We start from the raw sequence: 18,971 nt of genomic DNA, 5'->3' as shown, positions 1-18,971 counted from the left end.
ATGAGTTTGTGCTACTTCTGTATGCACCCATTTAACAAAGGACTGTAATTAAATGCTGATAAAATACTTTAGATTGACATTACAGACCCCAGCTTCTCATTTCAAACCAGTGCAGTGGCAGCGATGGGTATCTGTTTGGGGTTTTTTTGTTGTGGCAGAAGAGCAGGGGAGGACACTGGTCACCATAAGTATCCTCTGCACCAAAAAAGTAACAACACAAGAGTAACTTCCAAAACAATTCACTTTCACCATACCTTTTAACAAAGCAACTCAGTCACATGAAGAAATCAAACACATCTTCAGTGTGTTATAAAATCGGAACAACACACCCATAATGAAAAATGTCTCAGAGATGCTTCCCAGAAGAAACTCTTCTCATGCAGTGTTGAATCCTGTGCTGCTGCAAAGAGGTTAAGGCCTGGGTTCAGTCTGGTCCTGTAGTCACACTCAGTGGTCAATCCTTAGCAGCAGCTTCATGGATGTGTCTGAAGTTCAGACAGTGGAGTGCTCTACATGACCTCCCCTCAAGAGAAAAACCAAATAGGGATGAGAACAGACCTGCCTGTGAATCATTTGAGACAAGCGATGAGACATTTCCCTTGCTGGAAGCCTCTCTCACATGGTACCATGGATGGACAACGCGCTCTCCTCGCTCCACTGTCCTCCAGCGCTGCTCTTGAGCGTGTGCCATGAAATCTCCAAGAAAACCAAAGTCTTCCTGAACAAAGGACTACAGATGGGATTAGCATTCGTGTTCCCATTAAAAATGAACCTCAAAAACATGGTGTGGTACTTGCACTGCATCACCGTAGAGGGGTTAAAGAGAAGGCAAGAGGGTCACTGGCCATGTTAACACCTCAGACAGTATTTTCCAGCTGGACCAGTCCTCCAATGCAACTCCCCTTTTTCTTGCTAGTTTTTGGCTGCCTTGGGTTCTCTGTCTCAAAATGGTCATGAATAGGAAATAATAAGCAAACACAACAACTCCATTATTCCTACCACACGTTACACATCCTTTGTGAGCAAAATGACCAGGACTTTTTAAAACTGTGGTGAAGTGTATTTTTAGCTGCTACTAAAGATACAGTGAGTCATTAATGACCAGGGCGCCAGAAGAATGTGGCTTCTGGAGTCATCACTGCTCATTATTTCAAGAAAACAATTAGTCAAAATTAAAAATGAAGCCCTAGAGCTTCCAGGAACTGGATACTGTTCTTTGAATCATTCATGAACAGGATGAAGACAATAAAGGCCGTCTGGACCATCCGCTCACCCCTTTGTAATGGGTAGAATAAGTGGAGACAACTTCATCAGTAAGGGACAATAAAAATATAGAAACCCTTCAGGAGCTCTGAATGTGGAGGATGCGGGGATGTAAACACTGAAAACTGATGCTTATTTACTGACCCGGCTGTGTTAAACTCCAAGCTCCATACTTTTTATTTTTAAACAAGAATCTTAAACATCAAAAAATACCAGCCTGAGAGGAATACTCACACTGGAAATAAGTTCAAATAAAAACCCCCGCAGTGTCTAAAACTGGGATTAGACTTTTAAATGACAGCACAGGGATAGAAGATAGAAACAGAACAGAACTGAAGCCATTTCTTTCCATTAAAAAATGAATCACCATACTTTTCCCCAGCTATAACCCATTTATCTGACTATAATGAGGAGCTAGCATTTAATGTTCTATCTCTGCAGATTCACCCACTAAAATATAACTACCGCAGGAGCAAAAAGACCTTGGTACCTGCATCTAAAGCACCAGTAGCACTGTCTGAAGTTCTTCAATCTTGGAATAGCCACATCCCTAAGGCCAGATGAACTCTGCTTGATGAGATTTATTGCTATCAGATAAAATGGCCAGAAAAGCAGCTTTACTAATTTTCTGTCTGAGGTAAAAGCTCTAATCACTATCCTCTTGGTTTTCAGCTACAAAGGGCAAAACTGAGGGGGTTTTGTGGGTGGTTCTCTTTTTTTAAGGAAAAAAACCCAAACCCAGCAAACCCCAAACCCCAAATATGTTTGGAGTTTAGTTACATCAACCCTCCCCATACTCTCAGTGACCTGAGAGACACACTGCTGCAGCAAGATCTTGCTGCAGATGCAGACATGTACCCTCAGCTGGCAGCTCCAAAAGAGGGGAAGCAAACAGTGTGGTTGCTCACCTCAGTCTGAATTCACTTATGGAAAATAAAAAACATAGGGTTTTCTCAAAGAAGGCTTGGGGAATCTGGACTGTGGACCCCGGGGGATATTTTTCCCTAAAGATACCTTTCAATTTGCAGTTTTTCGTGCTTAGTCTGTGATCTACTTTTTCCTCGTGTCATAGGCTCCCCCTGACATGGCTTGTCTCAGTGTGATTCAGAGCAGGCATCTTGGGACTCTTCACTGACAGCGGGAAGCACCATTTTCTAAGTGGAAAATACAAATCCTCTACAAAGCTCGGTTTCACATCTCTTCTTCAGAAAATGTGGCACCCTTTTTGGGTCTGGGTTGGAAGGGACCCTAAAGCTCATCCAGTTCCAGCCTGTTGTCATGGGCAGGGACACCTTCCACTAGGGCAGGTTGCTCCAAGACCCATCCAACCTGACCTTGAAAATAAATAATCTGAATGTGTTACATTTGATTTATATCTGACACATCCCCTTGAAGAACTTCTTGGCATTGCAGATGTGACTGCTGTCATTGTCTAGTGGTGAACAGCTCTAATGACAGTGCAAAAAGCACAGAAACATTATAAATGTATAATGAGGCCTGAGAAGAGCAGCTTGCTGTTCTTTCTGTTGGCTTAAACATTATACTTTGGTTTGCAGTCCAGAATGCCCCATATTGAGAGCCTATACAAGCAGCTGGCTGAGGATTAAACCTAGCTCTACATCTTATGCATCTTCCTCTTTTTCACACCCATGGAATACCCTGTCTGGTATTGATCTGACATCATCAATATCACAAGCTCCTCTGTTTTAGCTTTTCTGATTCATAACTCATTTCTCCATCTCTACAGAAACAGAGAGGACCACCACGTGCCACTCTGATTACAATACCCTGCCTTGGGACTGACTTTGATATATGTTTAATTCATCTTTACTTTCAAATTGCAATACATGTGCCCCTTACAGGGTGACTATGTTATCACAGCAAAGAGAGCAGGGAAAAAAAAAACAATGTAGAAGAACAGCATTTACTGTTTCAAACAGGAAGTTGTTTCTTCTGCTTAATCTCCCTTTGTTGCCTTCCATTAGCAGTCTGGTAATGAGATCATTTCTTACAACACGTTCTCAACACACCTAATGTAGCATGTTTTACTCTGGAATCCTTGAACCACTGTCAGGAGATGAGGAAGAGTTAACTAAGAAAACTTGTTTCACAGTTCTGCTTTGGAGCCACCTGTGTGTGATGCTTCCTAAGGGTTCAGTACATCCTGCAAAGTATTTTGAGCCCCACAATTCAAAAAAGATGATCCCATGCCACAGGCCCCATCCCAAGACCATATGGAAGGGGATTAATACCAGCACGTGCTATACTCATTTTAAGATCATGTCACTTCTGTACCTAATACTGCTGTTCATTTTTAGGGTCCATTTTCATAGGACGGTTTGGGTCAGAAGGGACCTTAAAGCTCATCCAGTTCCAACCCCCTGCCACGGGCATGGACACCTTCCACTAGAGCAGGTTGCTCCAAGCCCTGTCCAACCTGGCCTTGAACACTGCCAGGGATGGGCAGCCACAGCTTCTCTGGGCACTCTGTGCCAGGGCCTCAGCACCCTCACAGGGAAGAACTTCTGCCTAAGAGCTCATCTCAATCTCCCCTCTGTCAGGCTAAAGCCATTTCCCCTTGTCCTGTCCCTAGAGGTCCTTGTCAAAAGCCCCTCTCCAGCTTTCTTGTAGGCCCTCTTTAGGCACTGGAAGCTGCTCTAAGGTGTCCCTGGAGCTTTCTCTTCTCCAGGCTGAACCACCCCAGCTCTCTCAGCCTGTCTCCACAGCAGAGCTGCTCCAGCCCTCAGAGCATCTTTGTGGCCTCCTCTGGACTTGCTCCAACAGCTCTACATCCTTCTTATGTTGTGGGCACCAGAGCTGGATGCAGGACTGCAGGGGGCTCTCACCAGAGTGGAGTAAAGGGGGAGAATCCCCTCCTTCAACCTACTGATCACACTGCTGGTGATGCAGCTCAGGACACAGCTGGTTTCTGGGCTGCAAGCACACACTGCTGGGTCATACTGAGCTCTTCCTCAAGCAACACCGCCAAGTCCTTCTCCTCAGGGCTGCTCTCAATCCAGTCTCTGCCCAGCCTGTATTTGTGCTTGGGATTGCCCTGACCTAGGTGGCAAGACCTTGCACTTGGCCTTGTTGAAATGATGATGTTTGCACTGCCCACCTCTCCAACCCTTTGCAGGTCCCCCTGGGTGGCATCCCTTCCTTCAGGAATGTCAGCAGCATCACTCCACTTGGCATTTTTAGCAAACTTGCTGAGGGTGTATTCAAGCCATGTCCCCAACAAAGATGTTAAATAATGTATCAAGCATCTCCAAGTGCATAACAGCAGACTAGTCCCTCTCAAATGCAAAACCAGGGCATTTAATAGCAGCAGTATTTAAGAAGCTACTTGTGCACCGTCTGGTTAATATTTATACCTCAGCTAAAAGCAGCTTTTTAAAAGGCACTTTTTCAGCCACATGTACAATGACTAATGTGCTTCTGCATGAAGAAGGGGGGAAGAACAGGTGTAGCAAAAAGAAAACAATAGTAGGAAAAAGGTTGTTAGGGAAAAACCATGTAAAGGCCAAAGAATGGAGAACTGGTCCATCCTTAGAGCTAGTTAAGTGTAGCAGCTCACAGTAAATGAAGGCTGGTATGGTTTCATTTTGGGGAGAAGACAATTTGCCAGTCGTTACAAAACTCTGCTACAGCCATTTTCCAACTTACCAAATTGGTCCACAGAAAAAAACTCTTTTTTTCAGGTGCATTTGCTGCTTTTCATTTGATGTTTTCCAACCCTAACCACTCTGTGATTCTGTTTTTGTAGGTGACACAACCAGGCAGCACTCTTTGAAGCAAATACAGAAATGTTTCTTGTTGGGAGGGAAGAAAGCCCCTGTAAAGCCTTCAGTGCTCATTTTACATCACTAACATCAGGCACTTACAGATGTAACTGCCTAGCACACATAAAAGACTGGCTGAAGAAAACGGAATTAGCATGTATTTTCTTCTTCTTTCTTTGGGCAAACAAGCAGACGTGACACAGCGTCTAAATGAACCATCTGAGACTTCATTTCCATGAAGAACAATACAACTTGGGCAGGAAAAACAAAATCTGAAGCAGCCTTGGAATAAAATCTCCTATCTCAGAAACACTCTTCAATACCTTAGCATGATTTTGAAGGTTTGTTACTGTGTTAAACCATTATAAAACGACACGCATCGGGCTGACACATCAGGCCTTTCAGGAGTTCTGCTGCTTGTGATAATCACTGTTCCTGGCTGGGGAGGGCTCCTTCTTGATGGCCCGTTCTAAGAAAGGGCTATCAGAGAGCTGCTACCTCCCAGTGCAGGATGACAGAGCCAGGGCACTGCATTACTCTGCTGGAGAACTTCCTCATCTGCTTCTTAAAAGTTTCCTTTTGCTTACCCCAACAAGTTCTTAAAATTGCCCTTCTCCTTAGTGCTAAGAAGGGCAGGCAGGAAGGCACATACAAAGCACCCCACTCACATGAAGAGGACAGTAAGCATGATTATGCTTTAACTATCTAATCAAGGGCTGGGTTTATTACTGGAATTCTATGTTCTGCACTATCTGCACGGTCTACACAAGCAAGTAAACATCCCTAATTCAGTAATGTGGATCCCACCACAGCAAGAGCCACTAAAGCTTTTTGCTTTAATGCCTGAGCCGGTCTGGTTGTTTGAAACAAAGATGCCAGTTCACAGGGCGAGTAACTACTTTTAGAGTGTCAAAACCAGAAATTCAGCAGTTCATCAGTAGTCATTCTTCCATTTAATCTCTAATGCCCTCCCTGTTTTGCTCATGGATTATCCAGCTTTACTTTAAACACTGTAGATGTAGCATCAGACTCATACACAGCCATAACACATTCAGTGTGAGAACAGTTTGTGTAAGATTGCAAACTTTACGGGAAACAGGACTGTATGTGGATCTCATCTTGATCAGTATGTCTAGTATATAATCAGGTTTCCAAAAATATTACTGTAGTTCCCTCTTTGTAAGGAAAAGAACCTGAAAATGTTTGAGATGAGGTGATGAGATGATGCTTGCCATGAATAAGAATGTTTATATTGCTGATGAATTAATGTTTGCATGAATGTTTGTGTAACACTTTGTTTTTATCCTTCAGACTGAGCTTTACATAAATTTTAGATGTATTTACCATCCATTAATGATGGCACCATAAATCCAGATTGATTTCCATTGGAGAAAAGAAAAAGAATTGTAAAGAAGCAGGGAAGAACATCACAAATCAATCGTCTCTGACAGATGACTACAACTGGACTTGTTTTTAAGTAAATGGACTTGGGTTTAAGCCATGGTTTAGCAAGAGATCAATACAAGCTGGCAACAGTAGCTAACAGCCAAATTCAAGCTTGGATGTATTTTGAGAGCTGCAAGGTAGGCTTTGCATCTTAAACCCTGGAGGAAGGCGAAGAAATATGGAAGACCCAAGATTATGGCCAAGGAATCTTTCACATCCTCAAATCTACAGAGGAAAAAAATGCATTTGAGACCTGCCACCTCAGAAAATGAAGTCTGGGGAGCAAAGCAATCCCGTCCCTCCTCCCATCCAAATCAAGGAAAAAGCAAGTGGCTTTTGAAGCTCTTTGAAGTTCCCTGCAGAGGGCTGATCACTAATCACCAGGAAAAACAACAGGCAGAGCTAAAAACAAAGGGACCGGCTCCTGTCTGCAGCTCCAGACATTGTTCCTGGAGCCTCCAGGAACCTGAAGGAATTACTTCCTTTTCACTTATTTCTGGTTTTCTTTTTTAAGGGATGCCCATGGGTGCATGGGAGCATCAACCAAGCACTGGCCTGACAAAGAGATTTCTTCTGCTTTTCAGTTTTTACACCATGTGCTTTTGAAACTAGAGCTCTAATTGGAGTGCTCTTTCCACATCCATTAAAAAACAGAAAACCAAAATACAATCCAAACCTGAGACTACAAACATATGCTATTACAGCTGGCAACCTTAGTTAATCCAAGACTTGGATATTCTCAGTAGAGGAAGGAAGTGCCAGTGTAATGCCCTGTGCTGATGTGTAAGTACCTTGCTCCAATGCATTTTACTCTCATTTGAAGGTTTCATTAGCAACAGTTAGTTTTTTAAGCTACAAAAGCTTGTTTTTCTTAAGACCTGAAGTACCTGTCAATAGTTTGTTTCTTGGAAAAAGCAGGACACTTATTACTTGCACATCTTGGAAAATCTAATGGGTTAAAGATTGGCAGAGCAAAGCAATCAATATCCTAATCATTATAGCACTCAATGTGCTAAGTTTCAAGAGTTTGGTAGCAAACCCACCCATGAAATATTATCTGGGAATTTCAGTGTATGGGTTAAGAGGTGCATGGTGAGAGAGAAGAGAAACCCCTGCTTTCATTTATTGAGAGCCCCTGGGCTGCAGCCTATTGCTTGGGCCCTTGCTGATCCCAGCCAAGGGATCTTTTTCTGCACAAAAGAAATTAGCTTAGCATCACCAGAAAGCTTCATCTTGCTTACTGATGCTTGTCAAGATGTTTGTTCTAAAAACGTTAGGAAACGGAGGTCTATGGAATCTGCTAATGAAAGGTTTATTATGTTTAATTGAGGTTGATGTTGCATCTGGGTTGGGTTTATTCATCCATGCGGTTAAACACAGATGAGCGATTGTATCATTAGCAAATTTTGTAAAACAATCAATATTCTGTAATGTGAAAAGCAAAGTTATTTTTGGCCATAAATGTTAACAAAGGCACAAGACATCTCCACAGCCTTTTCAATTTTGCCTCCTGGGTGCATTTGTTTTAGCAGCTTCCCCTGACATCTATGCGCTGAATCTTCTTATAACTGGGCTCCACAAAGCCATTCACAGAGTAACTAAACACAGATTTCAAGTTACAAAACAAAGTTGTTCACATTTGGTGGTAAAACAATCCCTGTTCCTGTTGGAATGAGCTTCAAAACACCTCAGTGAACTCATGTTGCAGATAAAGCTCTAAATATAGCTTGCCTGTAAGAGAGTTTTGACCAAAACAAATGATCCAGTTTAATAAGCATCGCTCCCTCCTTATCCCCTGAACGTTCTGCCTGCCAAAGGAGTTAGAAACAAAAATAGCAGTTTATCTTCCTCAAAACTACCAATCCTACAGGCTCCTAATGGAGTCCCAGCTCAGAGGAGTGCAGCAGCCTGAACTATATGGTGTTGGAATTGAAAGCCAGAAAACTGTAAATTAGCTCTTCAAGTATCTGAAAGGGTAGGACATATTATAGTCAACAATTCCACAAGTTCAGCCTCAACTCTCGGATTATTGGTTGCTGACACTCTCTTCAAAGCACAGGATTACACATATTCCCTCGGAAGCTTGTCACTGAGCATCCCAAAGAAGCTCCAAAACAAACCCCAAACTGAAAATATTTTAAGGAACAGATGACTGTGAAAAATACAGAATGAACACAGGAAAAGACTGTGGCTCTTCATTAAAGCATCCACACTTGAACAATTTGCTTTTCTTCCAAGTGTTGTTAAACATTCACTTCAAGTTCCATGTTCAAAAATTCCCTCTTCCACTACCAAGGTATTTCCTAGTAATAAAACCTGATGGTTTATTCATGCCCAACATGTCACAGAAACTTTTGTTATAGGTGTTTTTCTATAGAGCTGATTTCATTGTCAGACTTCGGCATCTTAGCCCCAAATCCCAGAAATCAACATAGAAATCAACCCCAATTTGCAGATGACCAATCTACTATGTCCATCTGCTGCACTATTTAAAGATACCACATTTGTTGACAGAACTTCACCTTCCAAAGGTGAAGCTCCCTGACCTGCTTTATTTTGGCCCAAATACTACTGCTTGTATTACTTGACATACTAATAAGAAAGAATCTTTTTGAGTAGCCATAGTCAAAGAACAACCCTTATTAAATCCCAATATGCACCCTTGCAAAGCTATTTGCTTGGAATTTACGTACTTTGCATGTTTCTTGCTTTGAAATATATGCGTGATTTATGCTACACAATGCATTTCTACCTAATACATTGTCAGAAGTAGAAATTATTAACAGCAGATCCATCAGTCTTCAGTTTAACAGGAATTTACAATGGTTTATTTATCATTTACAGTAAGGGACAAGCCATAAAGCTTCTCCAGAAAGGCCCCAAAAATGAAGAGAATAACCAGTGTCTGAAGATAGAAAATTAAAGAGGAAGAAGAGATGGATTTAATGAAAGCAATGTCAAATGGAGTGCAAGTGGTTATTTGCATATGGTTTCAGTACTCTTGGGAAGAGTGGGAAGACAGCTGGATAAATAGTGAACACCATCAGTTTCTCCCTCCTTAAAGACAGTACCCACAGCTAATTTTAAGAATTAAGTTTTAGAATTAAGTATCATTTGAAGGGGTAAGAATTACTTTTTTATCAAAGCTTACTAATAAACAGGAATTATCAGAGTATTTCCCGAAATTTGCAATGAATTCCAAATTTTCTGAATAACAGTAATCATGAAATATTTTTGCGTTTTGTAAGATTTATCACTAAAGTAATAAAGATAATTCTTAGCAATAGGTACTTTCATTTAGAAGTAATAAAACCCAAGTTTGTAAATGCCTAAGTTACAATTTTGTTTGATTTCATAAAATACAGCTTTTGCTGGACCCTAACCATGCACTATTCAGCTACAACTGCTCTGTTCACAAGAGTTTTTTTATATGTAGTTTAATAAAGTATTATTCATACACTTAGACTGCAGTAGTGGTTTGTGTTGCATCTTCTTGAGCTCACAAGGAGCCATGCTCCAACAGTTAACAAGTTTCAAGAGCAAAACATGCATGTTCAACATGTGTGATGGTGTATGCAATGAAGCAAACCAGTCCACAGCCACTGCTTCCTTGACTTCCGTCCTGAACATTTTTGACTTCTTTGAGACAAGATTAATTCTCTTCTCAAAGTGTTCACTGAGAGTAAATACAAATGAAACCCATTTTAAAACCAGCATATTATTAAAAAGAATAACACAAGTGGCAAAGAAGACTTGTTAGAGTTTGATTATGGGACAGCCAGCAAGCTACAGGAAACAAACCCCATATTTGAAAGGTCCCAAAATGTATTAAAAAGCCTCCTAAAAAATTAAGCTTCTCATCTCAGGGATGGGTGATGGACATCTCGCGTATCTCCTCAAACCAGGCATATACTGATGCTGAGGGGCAGCACTGTGCTTGCTGCTCGAAACCTGAAATGAATTGGAGTGGCCCTTGCACAGCACAGCCAGTGTTTGAGTAAAACATATCTTGAGCTACAAATAATTTGTAATCTTTAATGCTCACCACTAACTCCGCATGAATGGAACTCCTGTGATGGGAACTTTCCAGAACACTTGTTGGATTCATTTCTGGAGTAGCCAGATAATGAAATTTCAGATATTCTGCTTTTTCCTTCTCAACAGCAGTCTGAAACCCTAACTGCATGCAAAGCCTGGATCTGGCAGGACAAACTGTAGTTCACCTCAGCTTTTTTGCTGTTCATAAACAACAACAAAAGCCCAAGACACCGATGGAAACAGCTTTTGGATGTGCAACCTGAAAACCTTTGAATGTTGTTAACTAGCAGCACAAGAAAATGTACATGGGGGACTTAAGCCCAGCAGAACAAGAGGAAAAAGCATCTCTGAATGGCACAGATTGCAATCTTGTCACAGACCTTTTCTGAATAGAGGAGCAAGATTTGCTGCTGAGGTGTGTCTGAGGTAATTCAGAGGATGGCAATATGCCATTTCTGCCCAATAAACCCGTCTCTTAAACCAAAGGATCGTGTCGATGCGTGAGTAGCTTCATGAGGCAAAAGCAAACACATAATAGCCAATAAAAGCCTCACCACACAATTAATGTGCGTTGTTCAAAAATCTATGTCCAAACTAATTACGTTTATCTGAACGGCAGGAGACGTAAGCCTTCCTCCCTCGTGGTGGAAGCCAGGAACGTGCCCAGGGCCCTGACACTGTTATGAGGGGCTGGACTGGGTCACACTCTGAGCACAGCTCCAAGTCACGAAATGCCCCTACAGCTTTTCAGGTGACCTGGCTATACGATGGTTGAGGAACCATATGGCATCCTGACACTTCGACAAAGCTCTGGTGCAACTGCATGGCGGACAACACCTTTGAAAAAACAAGCCCTCTCCCTGGGAAAATATGCCCTGCCCTGAAACCTCTTTCAGTGACCCATTTGTAAACTGTAACAGGCATCAGTATCTTGATAGTTAAGTTGGCAAAAAGCGGATGGAAACACCAGATACCATCTGGAAACAGCCCCCATCAGATACCATCGCAGTCCATCAGGCAAAGCCTCAAAACCCCAAGTGTCTGCAACTGCTGCCCAGCTGGCCTGACTGCGTTGCTAGTAAGGGTTTTGGCCTGCTGCACTTTACCAGACAAAAAGGTCTTTCTTGGGAGATGTGACTTTATAATGAGGCACTATAACAAGGACTGCAATTCAGTGCCCAGAAGACAATAGAAGACCCGATTCTTCCCACGTGAACAAGCCAAAGACTGATCTGAATAAATAAAGTGTAAGGCAAAATAAGTTTTAGCCATCAGGTCCGTGTTTTTCATGTAGCAAAGCTGAAAGGTACTAAATTTAAAGACTGAAAATAAAGGAGATGCTGTTCCAGTTCTTCTTCATGAGATGCTTTCCCCCTGCTACTCTTTATTTACCAGGCATTGAGCAAGCTAACAGGAGAGAAGCCGGATTTTGTAGGAAAACATCCTTCCCTTCTAGAAGGAAAAGGAGAGACTCCTCTGACCCCCAACTGCACAGCTGCCACGATGCCAGGGAAAAGGGTTTCACCTCCCTCCCTGGCTTTACACACACCCCTGCAGAAAATCACTTTGCAGAGACAAGTTATAAATGTCTTATGCCTGGCGCTGAACTAACCTTATGCAAATACCATGATAAATCACACCATGTGCGCAAGGGACAGAAGGCAGAGTATCAAATGACAGAAATAGCCCTGTCTCCTTCATTGTTTATTGTTTTTCCCTAATTTTCAGTTAAAATGCACTTTAGAGATAAGCACAAAAGACTTCCACACCACCGCCACCACCCAGGTCAGATACAATGAACTTGTCCTGAAAGAATTTAACCTTACTTTTTAGTCGTGCTGCAGAAACACTGCGAAAACAAGGTTTTCCTCATGCTGGGAAGAACAGAAACAAACCCAAGGCTTTAAAAACTGGCTGCCTTGACCTGCAGCTCCTCCTGTCCCAAAGCCAAAGCCAATGCCCATCCTTGCTGGGCTGAACTGTTCAGCTACTGGCCATCACTTTAACACCTTTTTCTGGGTTGGGGTTTCTTTTTGGGCCATGCAAATGCATGCAGAGTATGACAACATAGATGTGTGGACTTCTGGAAGGCAATGTTAAATTCAAGGGTACAGCTTCTCCCTCAACACCTGGGTAGAGGGTTGAACAGCAAAGCTGTGCAGTGTGAGAAGAGGTAAATACAGGTATTCCTGGAGCAGAAACCCTAAACCATTGACTCCTGCACATAACTACTGACTCCTGCACATAAGCCACCCCTGTTTAAGTCATTCTTGAAGAGGTTCCTGGTCACTGCTGATCCTAAACCTAGAAAAGATAAGAAACTCCTCAGCCTGACCAGCAGCTTCCCATTCACTGCAGATCCTGTGCCAGCAATCCTTCCACCATGGCTCATTTAACACAAAAAAGCCAGAATTTGAAGAGTCTTTTTAAGCTGGTGTAATTTGCACTACAGGAGACAGTCAAGGACAGGCTGGATGTGGTTCTGGTCAACCTGATCTAGTTGAAGGATGTCCCTGCTCACTGCAGGGGGCTGGATTAGATGAGCTTTGAAGGTCCCTTCCAATCCAAACCATCCTGTGATTCTGTGATTTGACTAGACTGCTTCTGCCACAGAAAGCCCCACAATGAAATCCAACAACAGTTTTTCACTTAATAGTGAATTAGCTGATATGTTATTTTAAAAATATATATTTTGTATGTATAAATCTAAGATGGAAAAGTACACACCACTTTTTGTCTGATTTACTATTAATACAAAATATATTTGTTTACAGTGATAATAATAATAAAAAAGAAAATACCCCCCAAAACCTGGACTAAATTGTCCATCTTGTTGACCTATGCGTTTACTTGTATATGTAATTTTTTAAGGAGGCTTCTGAGTGCTGATTATCAGCAAAGTTGCTCTCTGTCATGAAATTCCCTGAGCCAAGCCGTGCACCGGATAAACAGGCAAAACAGAAGTCGCCAATCTGGAAGTTCAAGACACAGAGACGTCAGTAGGTGTTACTATGGATCTACCTAATGAGAAAACTCCCTAGATAGCACTGGCCACTTCCTGCTCAGACAGAAAGGAATTAATTTTACCATTTCATGTTTGAAAGTTGCATAAATGGTTGGTTTTTAGGGTACTGATATGTTTCAATGAAAAAAGAAACCAAACTGGGTTTAATACAGTCTTCCCAGCCATGCTGTCAAATCAAGTCCCTCCTGCTCTAAACACCATGCAGTAAGCAATATGCTACACCAGTTTCCTACAGTTTTATAATATAGAATATTTAAGTAATTTTATTAACCCTATGATAAATCTTTCTTACTACAACCGGTACTCACTGTGAAAATATTGATGCAATACTAAACTATTCTGTAATTTTAAAATGGAAATACATACTTGCTAAAGACTGAGGCAGAACAGTCTCAGGCATCTGACAGAAAGAAAGGAAAACAGAATTAAGGAGGTTTAATTGTTTTTGCAGAAGTGTTCATATCTTTGATTGCGAGTTTAGAAAACTACTCAGAGCCACACAGAAATACTTCTGTTGGTGACAGCTGATTGATTTATGGATGAAGATTTTGTTTCTTTTAGAGCATTAGGCGAACAATTCCCTCTATTTTTTTTATAAACAGAAAATTATTTTTCCATTATTCCTATTACAACTTCTATAAATCCATAACCTTTGTTACACTACTGCACTCATCTTGAATTTCCATCTCATTTTAAAAACTGAGGTGTCAAAGACAAAGTAATACCACTTCACACAGGACAAAACACGGCAGCCCTCCAACACTGGAGGGTAACAATCAGCAAACTCTCAGCTTTTACTTAAGGATGATGTTACAGGCATAGCTATTAACAATGTTGTTGAGATAACATGAGACAAAGAAACACCTCACAAAAAAATGTCTTTCATAGTACACACTTCCTTTTGACCCTCTTCTTGCCACCAGCAACAAAGAGATTAAATAGTGTGGCCTACCAAAAAGATGCAGGAAAATGCTGCCACTCAAAGCATGAGTGTGTGATCTTGGAGAGAGACAAGATCATAGAAATCATAGATTGACAGAATGGTTTGGGCTGGAATGGACCTTAAAGATCATCCAGTTCCAACCCCTGCCATGCGCAAGGACACCTTCCACTAGACCAGGTTGCTCAAGCCCTGTCCAGCCTGGCCTTGAACACTGCCAGGGATGGGGCAGCCACAGCTTCTCTGGGCAGCCTGTGCCAGGGCCTCACCACCCTCACAGGAAAGATCAAAAAGGACTAGCATAGGAAAAAATGACAAACAGTCAAGGATGGACTGTCAACATACATATGAGCATCACAAAGCCACTTTTCTTTACTGCATCAGTTGAACTTGGAAGCGTTGAGATGGCTTTTTGAGATGCTGGTTGGACAACCAACAGTCTTCTACAAATATTTGCACAATAAACCACACTGAAGAGCATTCACATCATCAGGTCCAGGTAGCTGTGGTGCTTAAGGTGGTCTTTGTCAGGCTAAATTTGCCCTTTGAATCAACCCTGAGACACTCCCTGGAGAAGCCTCTCCCTCCACTACAAGGAACCTACAGAGATGAGACTCAAGACTCAACACATGCAGTTCAGAAGCAATTCTGGTTGCCAAAAATTAGATAGGGAATTAATCTTACCAGCTGTCACCTTGTACTTCTTGGAGGTTGCTGCTTGAATTTATTGTTTAGCTGTCGATTTCATCACTGTTTTTGTTAAGATGGCCCATCAGGTCATGTTAATTTTGTATCCCCCCTAGAAAAAGAACTTTTCCAAGGTTATCTCTGGTATCCTGGATACAAGCTCCATGAGCCTGTTCCCACTATCATCAAACCTTAAGAAACAGCCAAAAGGGCTGTTAAGTGTATCAGGATCCAAAATACAGAACAAGAAACCACATTACTTGCAGATGAACACTGCTGTGGGTCCAGCCAAGCTGAAGAACGAAGTATTGCCATGTCTCAGGAGAGCAGCATCCATCAGAAATTTCACTGACGTTCTGCCACTGCACTTTGAGAACAAATCCTCACCTTCAGCTGCTGGCAGGAGGGGGAATAAACTCAACCCCAGGTAATTCCATTCATTTAACTATAATTCACATTTTCGCACACTGCCCCAAGCACCTGGGTAGCAGAAAAACATGCAGGCAGCGTAATGAGGCGACACTAGGAAGGAAGACAAGCATTGCACATAAAGGCTGGTACTGAAGTCCTCATGAAAGTAAAAAGACCCACTGCAATATTATCAAAGTTCCTGCTGTAACAACATCTCTTTGAGCAAGCGATATTGGCAGATTTCAGTTACGTCCTTAGTGAAATACAAGCTGTTAGTAAAACAGACCCGCAATTCATCACCTAGAGCCTCTTCTTGCTCTCTCTGTACTCTTACAAAAACCAAGGACAGCCTTAGAGACGGAGCTTTAGGAGAAGGAACAAAAAACCCCAGGGCTCCGGCCCATAAAGCTTGACCCCAGGTAGGTGTTGCAGGCATCAGCCCTGGGAAAAGCCTGTGAACCTGCTAGCACAAGAGAGAGAAACAGCAAGATCAAACACCTCCTTGCATTAATTCTTAGCAGATTTTCTCTGCTGGAAAAGTGTTTTAGCTGATGGTCCACTCTACCTTTCACATGTTTCTACATTCAGTCAGCTCCATGTACTTCTTGCAGCTGATTTTTATATATATAAACCCACATATGTATATAAAACTCTTAATTTCATAATCTAACTATTGACTTATCTTTACTCTTCTAAGCTCCTTATAAACCCCCAGCGAAACAGGATCCTTTCTGTAAAATTCAACAGAATTATCTTCCTCAAGCCCATGGCAACAAGCCTGTGGCTTTATTTTTGAAGGAGAAAAAAAACCAACTATTTTAAATCTCAGATCCTGAGATGAGAATAAAATAACACTCCCAAAAATAAGTGAAAGGCCTCCTTTACTTCAGATACTGAAAGTTAGCCTTTGTCAAACCCACATGACAAGTTATTTAGATAGAACTGGACTCTCTGTTTCAATGTTTATAGTCTTAAGAGTTCTCACAGGAGGAAGCTATCCCACTCAACATATTCCTCTCCATCCCCCATCAGCTTAGTTTTTAGTGCTTCTGGCCACTTGGTCCTTATGTGACTCACAGAATATGATAAAAAAAGAAGGAATTATTGTATGCTTATAATTTAAGTTCTCATTAAGTTGTTTGTTGACTTTACCAAACTTAACAGCCCCTCAAAATAATTCTTTAGCTTGTTTTGAGCGGTGAAAACAAAGTATGCTTCAGGTTAGGCAAAAGCAGTAATTACAGCATCGCTGGTTCAGGCACAGGATGCATTCTTCCAAATCACGGCCATCACAGCTGGCTTGTGGGCACCATCACTTACAGCAGGTTTCTGGCAGAGCCTCCTCGTTACACAAGGCAGTCAAACAGAGGTCCTCTCCCCTGTCCAGGAAATTCCCTTGCACCATTGCTAGTGATCACTGGAGTCTTCTGTGAGCCAATTCTGTTCATCAACCTGGCCAAAAATCAATCTACTAAAGCAGGCAAATCACTGTGTGAAAGAAGAAAAGAGCAGAGCAGGGGAGAGGGGACTAAAACCTCTCTTTCAGCTGCGGCAGTTTGTTAGACCTGCTCAAGCATGATGCATACCTTCAATTCTAACCCACGTGACAAATTTTTCCAAGATAGTATCAGCTAAATCATGGTACTAATTACACTCCTACCCTGTAAGGAGAGCACTTCTGACTTCAACATGATTCTGGAATCACAGGAGCCTTTGCCACCCAGGAAGGGAAGACTATATACCTCCTGGTACCATCAGCAATGTCTAACCACGATTCTGAACTGGTTCTGCTCCATGCCTGCAGCCACAGCCTTGAGTTCCGTATGCAGTGTGTTTTCGCATGTTTTAGAACATTCTGTTTCAGGCTTCAGGACAAGACTGTTAAGAAATGCTTCCTGAATAAATTAAAGGCCAGGGACGTCAGGACAATTTTGTGTCATTTTGTATTTCGACTTTCAAAGTGGAAGTACAAAAGTGTTCCTTACCAGCATTCGTTTGAAACACATTCCTTTATGTAGGGATCCATTTGTATTACAGGGAGCAGCACTTTTACACAGGCAGATTCCATGGTCAGAAGCTGTTCTCCTGAAGCTAATGCAGTACAAAGGAATAAGGCACTGATATGCACTAAGCAAATAGTTAAGAATTAATTTCTTCTAAGGTACATCATCACTGACACTGCAGTGGGAATTAGATATGACTGTTGTTTAACCATCTTGGCATCAAAGAAATAAAAAAAAACCTTATAAAAATTATTTGACAAGTACATGCAGGCAGTGTGACAGTGTTTAAGATCACCATGGTACCTGACTGCAACGCTGTCGCAATGACAGTGACAGCAAGCCAGAAATCTGGAGGTGTTTCAAATGAGGTAAGCTCCGAGGCTCCCTTTTAGATTCTGATTTCCTTGGATGGAAAAAGAAAGGGAAGGTAAGTGCACAAAGAAGAGATACTCTTGGTATTACTGCAAGAGAAGAGACCTTGCAACTTGGGGGACAGGAAGAGATAGTTATTTCCTTTAACACTCTTTAAAACCTAGTAATGCTGATTGTGTTTGAGCCCCTGGGCCTGAAACAACTCTAAGGTGGTGCAACTTATAAGCATTTCAGTATTTTGAAAACAGTATGTACTCCCTCCCCTCCTCTTGAAACATTCCCTTAATCCAGGAATTATTAGAAATGAAATAGTAGAGGAGAAGCAAAACCTTTGAATTATTACAGTACACAACAGCATCTTTGTAAGGTTAGAATTGGGACTCATCATTCACAAGCATGACATATGGGACTAACTCATTTCTCTTCCACATCCAGAAAGAAGTGAAGAATTTGTTTCCCTTGCACTCCTGTGAGGCGAAGACAAACAAAATGAACTATGGACAGGGAAAGGCTGCTATGGGAAATATTTACTGCAAAGAGTTGTTTTGATAATTAACTAAGAAAAAATAAGCTCTGCATTACCCCCCCATCTCTATCCCTAACATGAAAACAGCTGTCTGTATCTGGGACACGTAAGATAACCCACGTGTAATCAAGGACATAGATAGCATCGGTACTAACATGAGTAAAGCAGACCTCTGCATTTATTTCTAGTGACTACTATTATTACCATTGAAATAACCAGATTTTAGCCTTGCAAGAGCATCAGAAGAAATGCTCCCTGAGTATCTCCAGGGCTGCCTCCACCCTGGAGATTTCCCTCTGCATCAGTAATCGATACTCTGCTCCTGGCACACCTACATACAGCACCTTGGGAAGGGTGCAGCCCTGTGAGTTTGAAATCAAGTTTCCAAAAACGACAAAAGTCCATGGGCATGTACGATTGTGAGGGGGTGAGTTACAAGAGTACCTGACACATGGCAATGACTCAAATCAGAGTGAGA

At 41.8% G+C, this 18,971-nt stretch overlaps 1 protein-coding gene across 2 annotated transcripts in view; it reads right to left on the bottom strand.

The window, feature by feature from the left end:
• The window catches only part of COMMD1 (copper metabolism domain containing 1), a 78,369-nt gene that overhangs the window by 16,999 nt on the left and 42,399 nt on the right, over nucleotides 1-18,971 (bottom strand). The window contains exon 3 of one of the 2 annotated variants that reach the window (XM_057423310.1): nucleotides 4,936-5,050. The exons of the other annotated variant lie outside the window; for it this stretch is intronic. Coding sequence (XP_057279293.1) covers nucleotides 4,961-5,050 — 90 coding nt within the window. The 3' untranslated portion in view covers nucleotides 4,936-4,960. Of the gene's footprint in view, nucleotides 1-4,935; nucleotides 5,051-18,971 lie in introns of those variants that run through there. 2 annotated transcript variants of the gene reach the window in all.

The sequence above is a fragment of the Pezoporus wallicus genome, unplaced genomic scaffold, assembly GCF_028554395.1.
Source record: "Pezoporus wallicus isolate ANWC-B61680 ecotype Strahan unplaced genomic scaffold, APGP_CSIRO_Pwel_v1 contig_4191, whole genome shotgun sequence".
NCBI classification, from domain to species: domain Eukaryota; kingdom Metazoa; phylum Chordata; class Aves; order Psittaciformes; family Psittacidae; genus Pezoporus; species Pezoporus wallicus.
The sequence above is the reverse complement of the archived record's forward strand: the minus strand, read 5'-3'. Positions and strand labels throughout refer to the sequence as shown.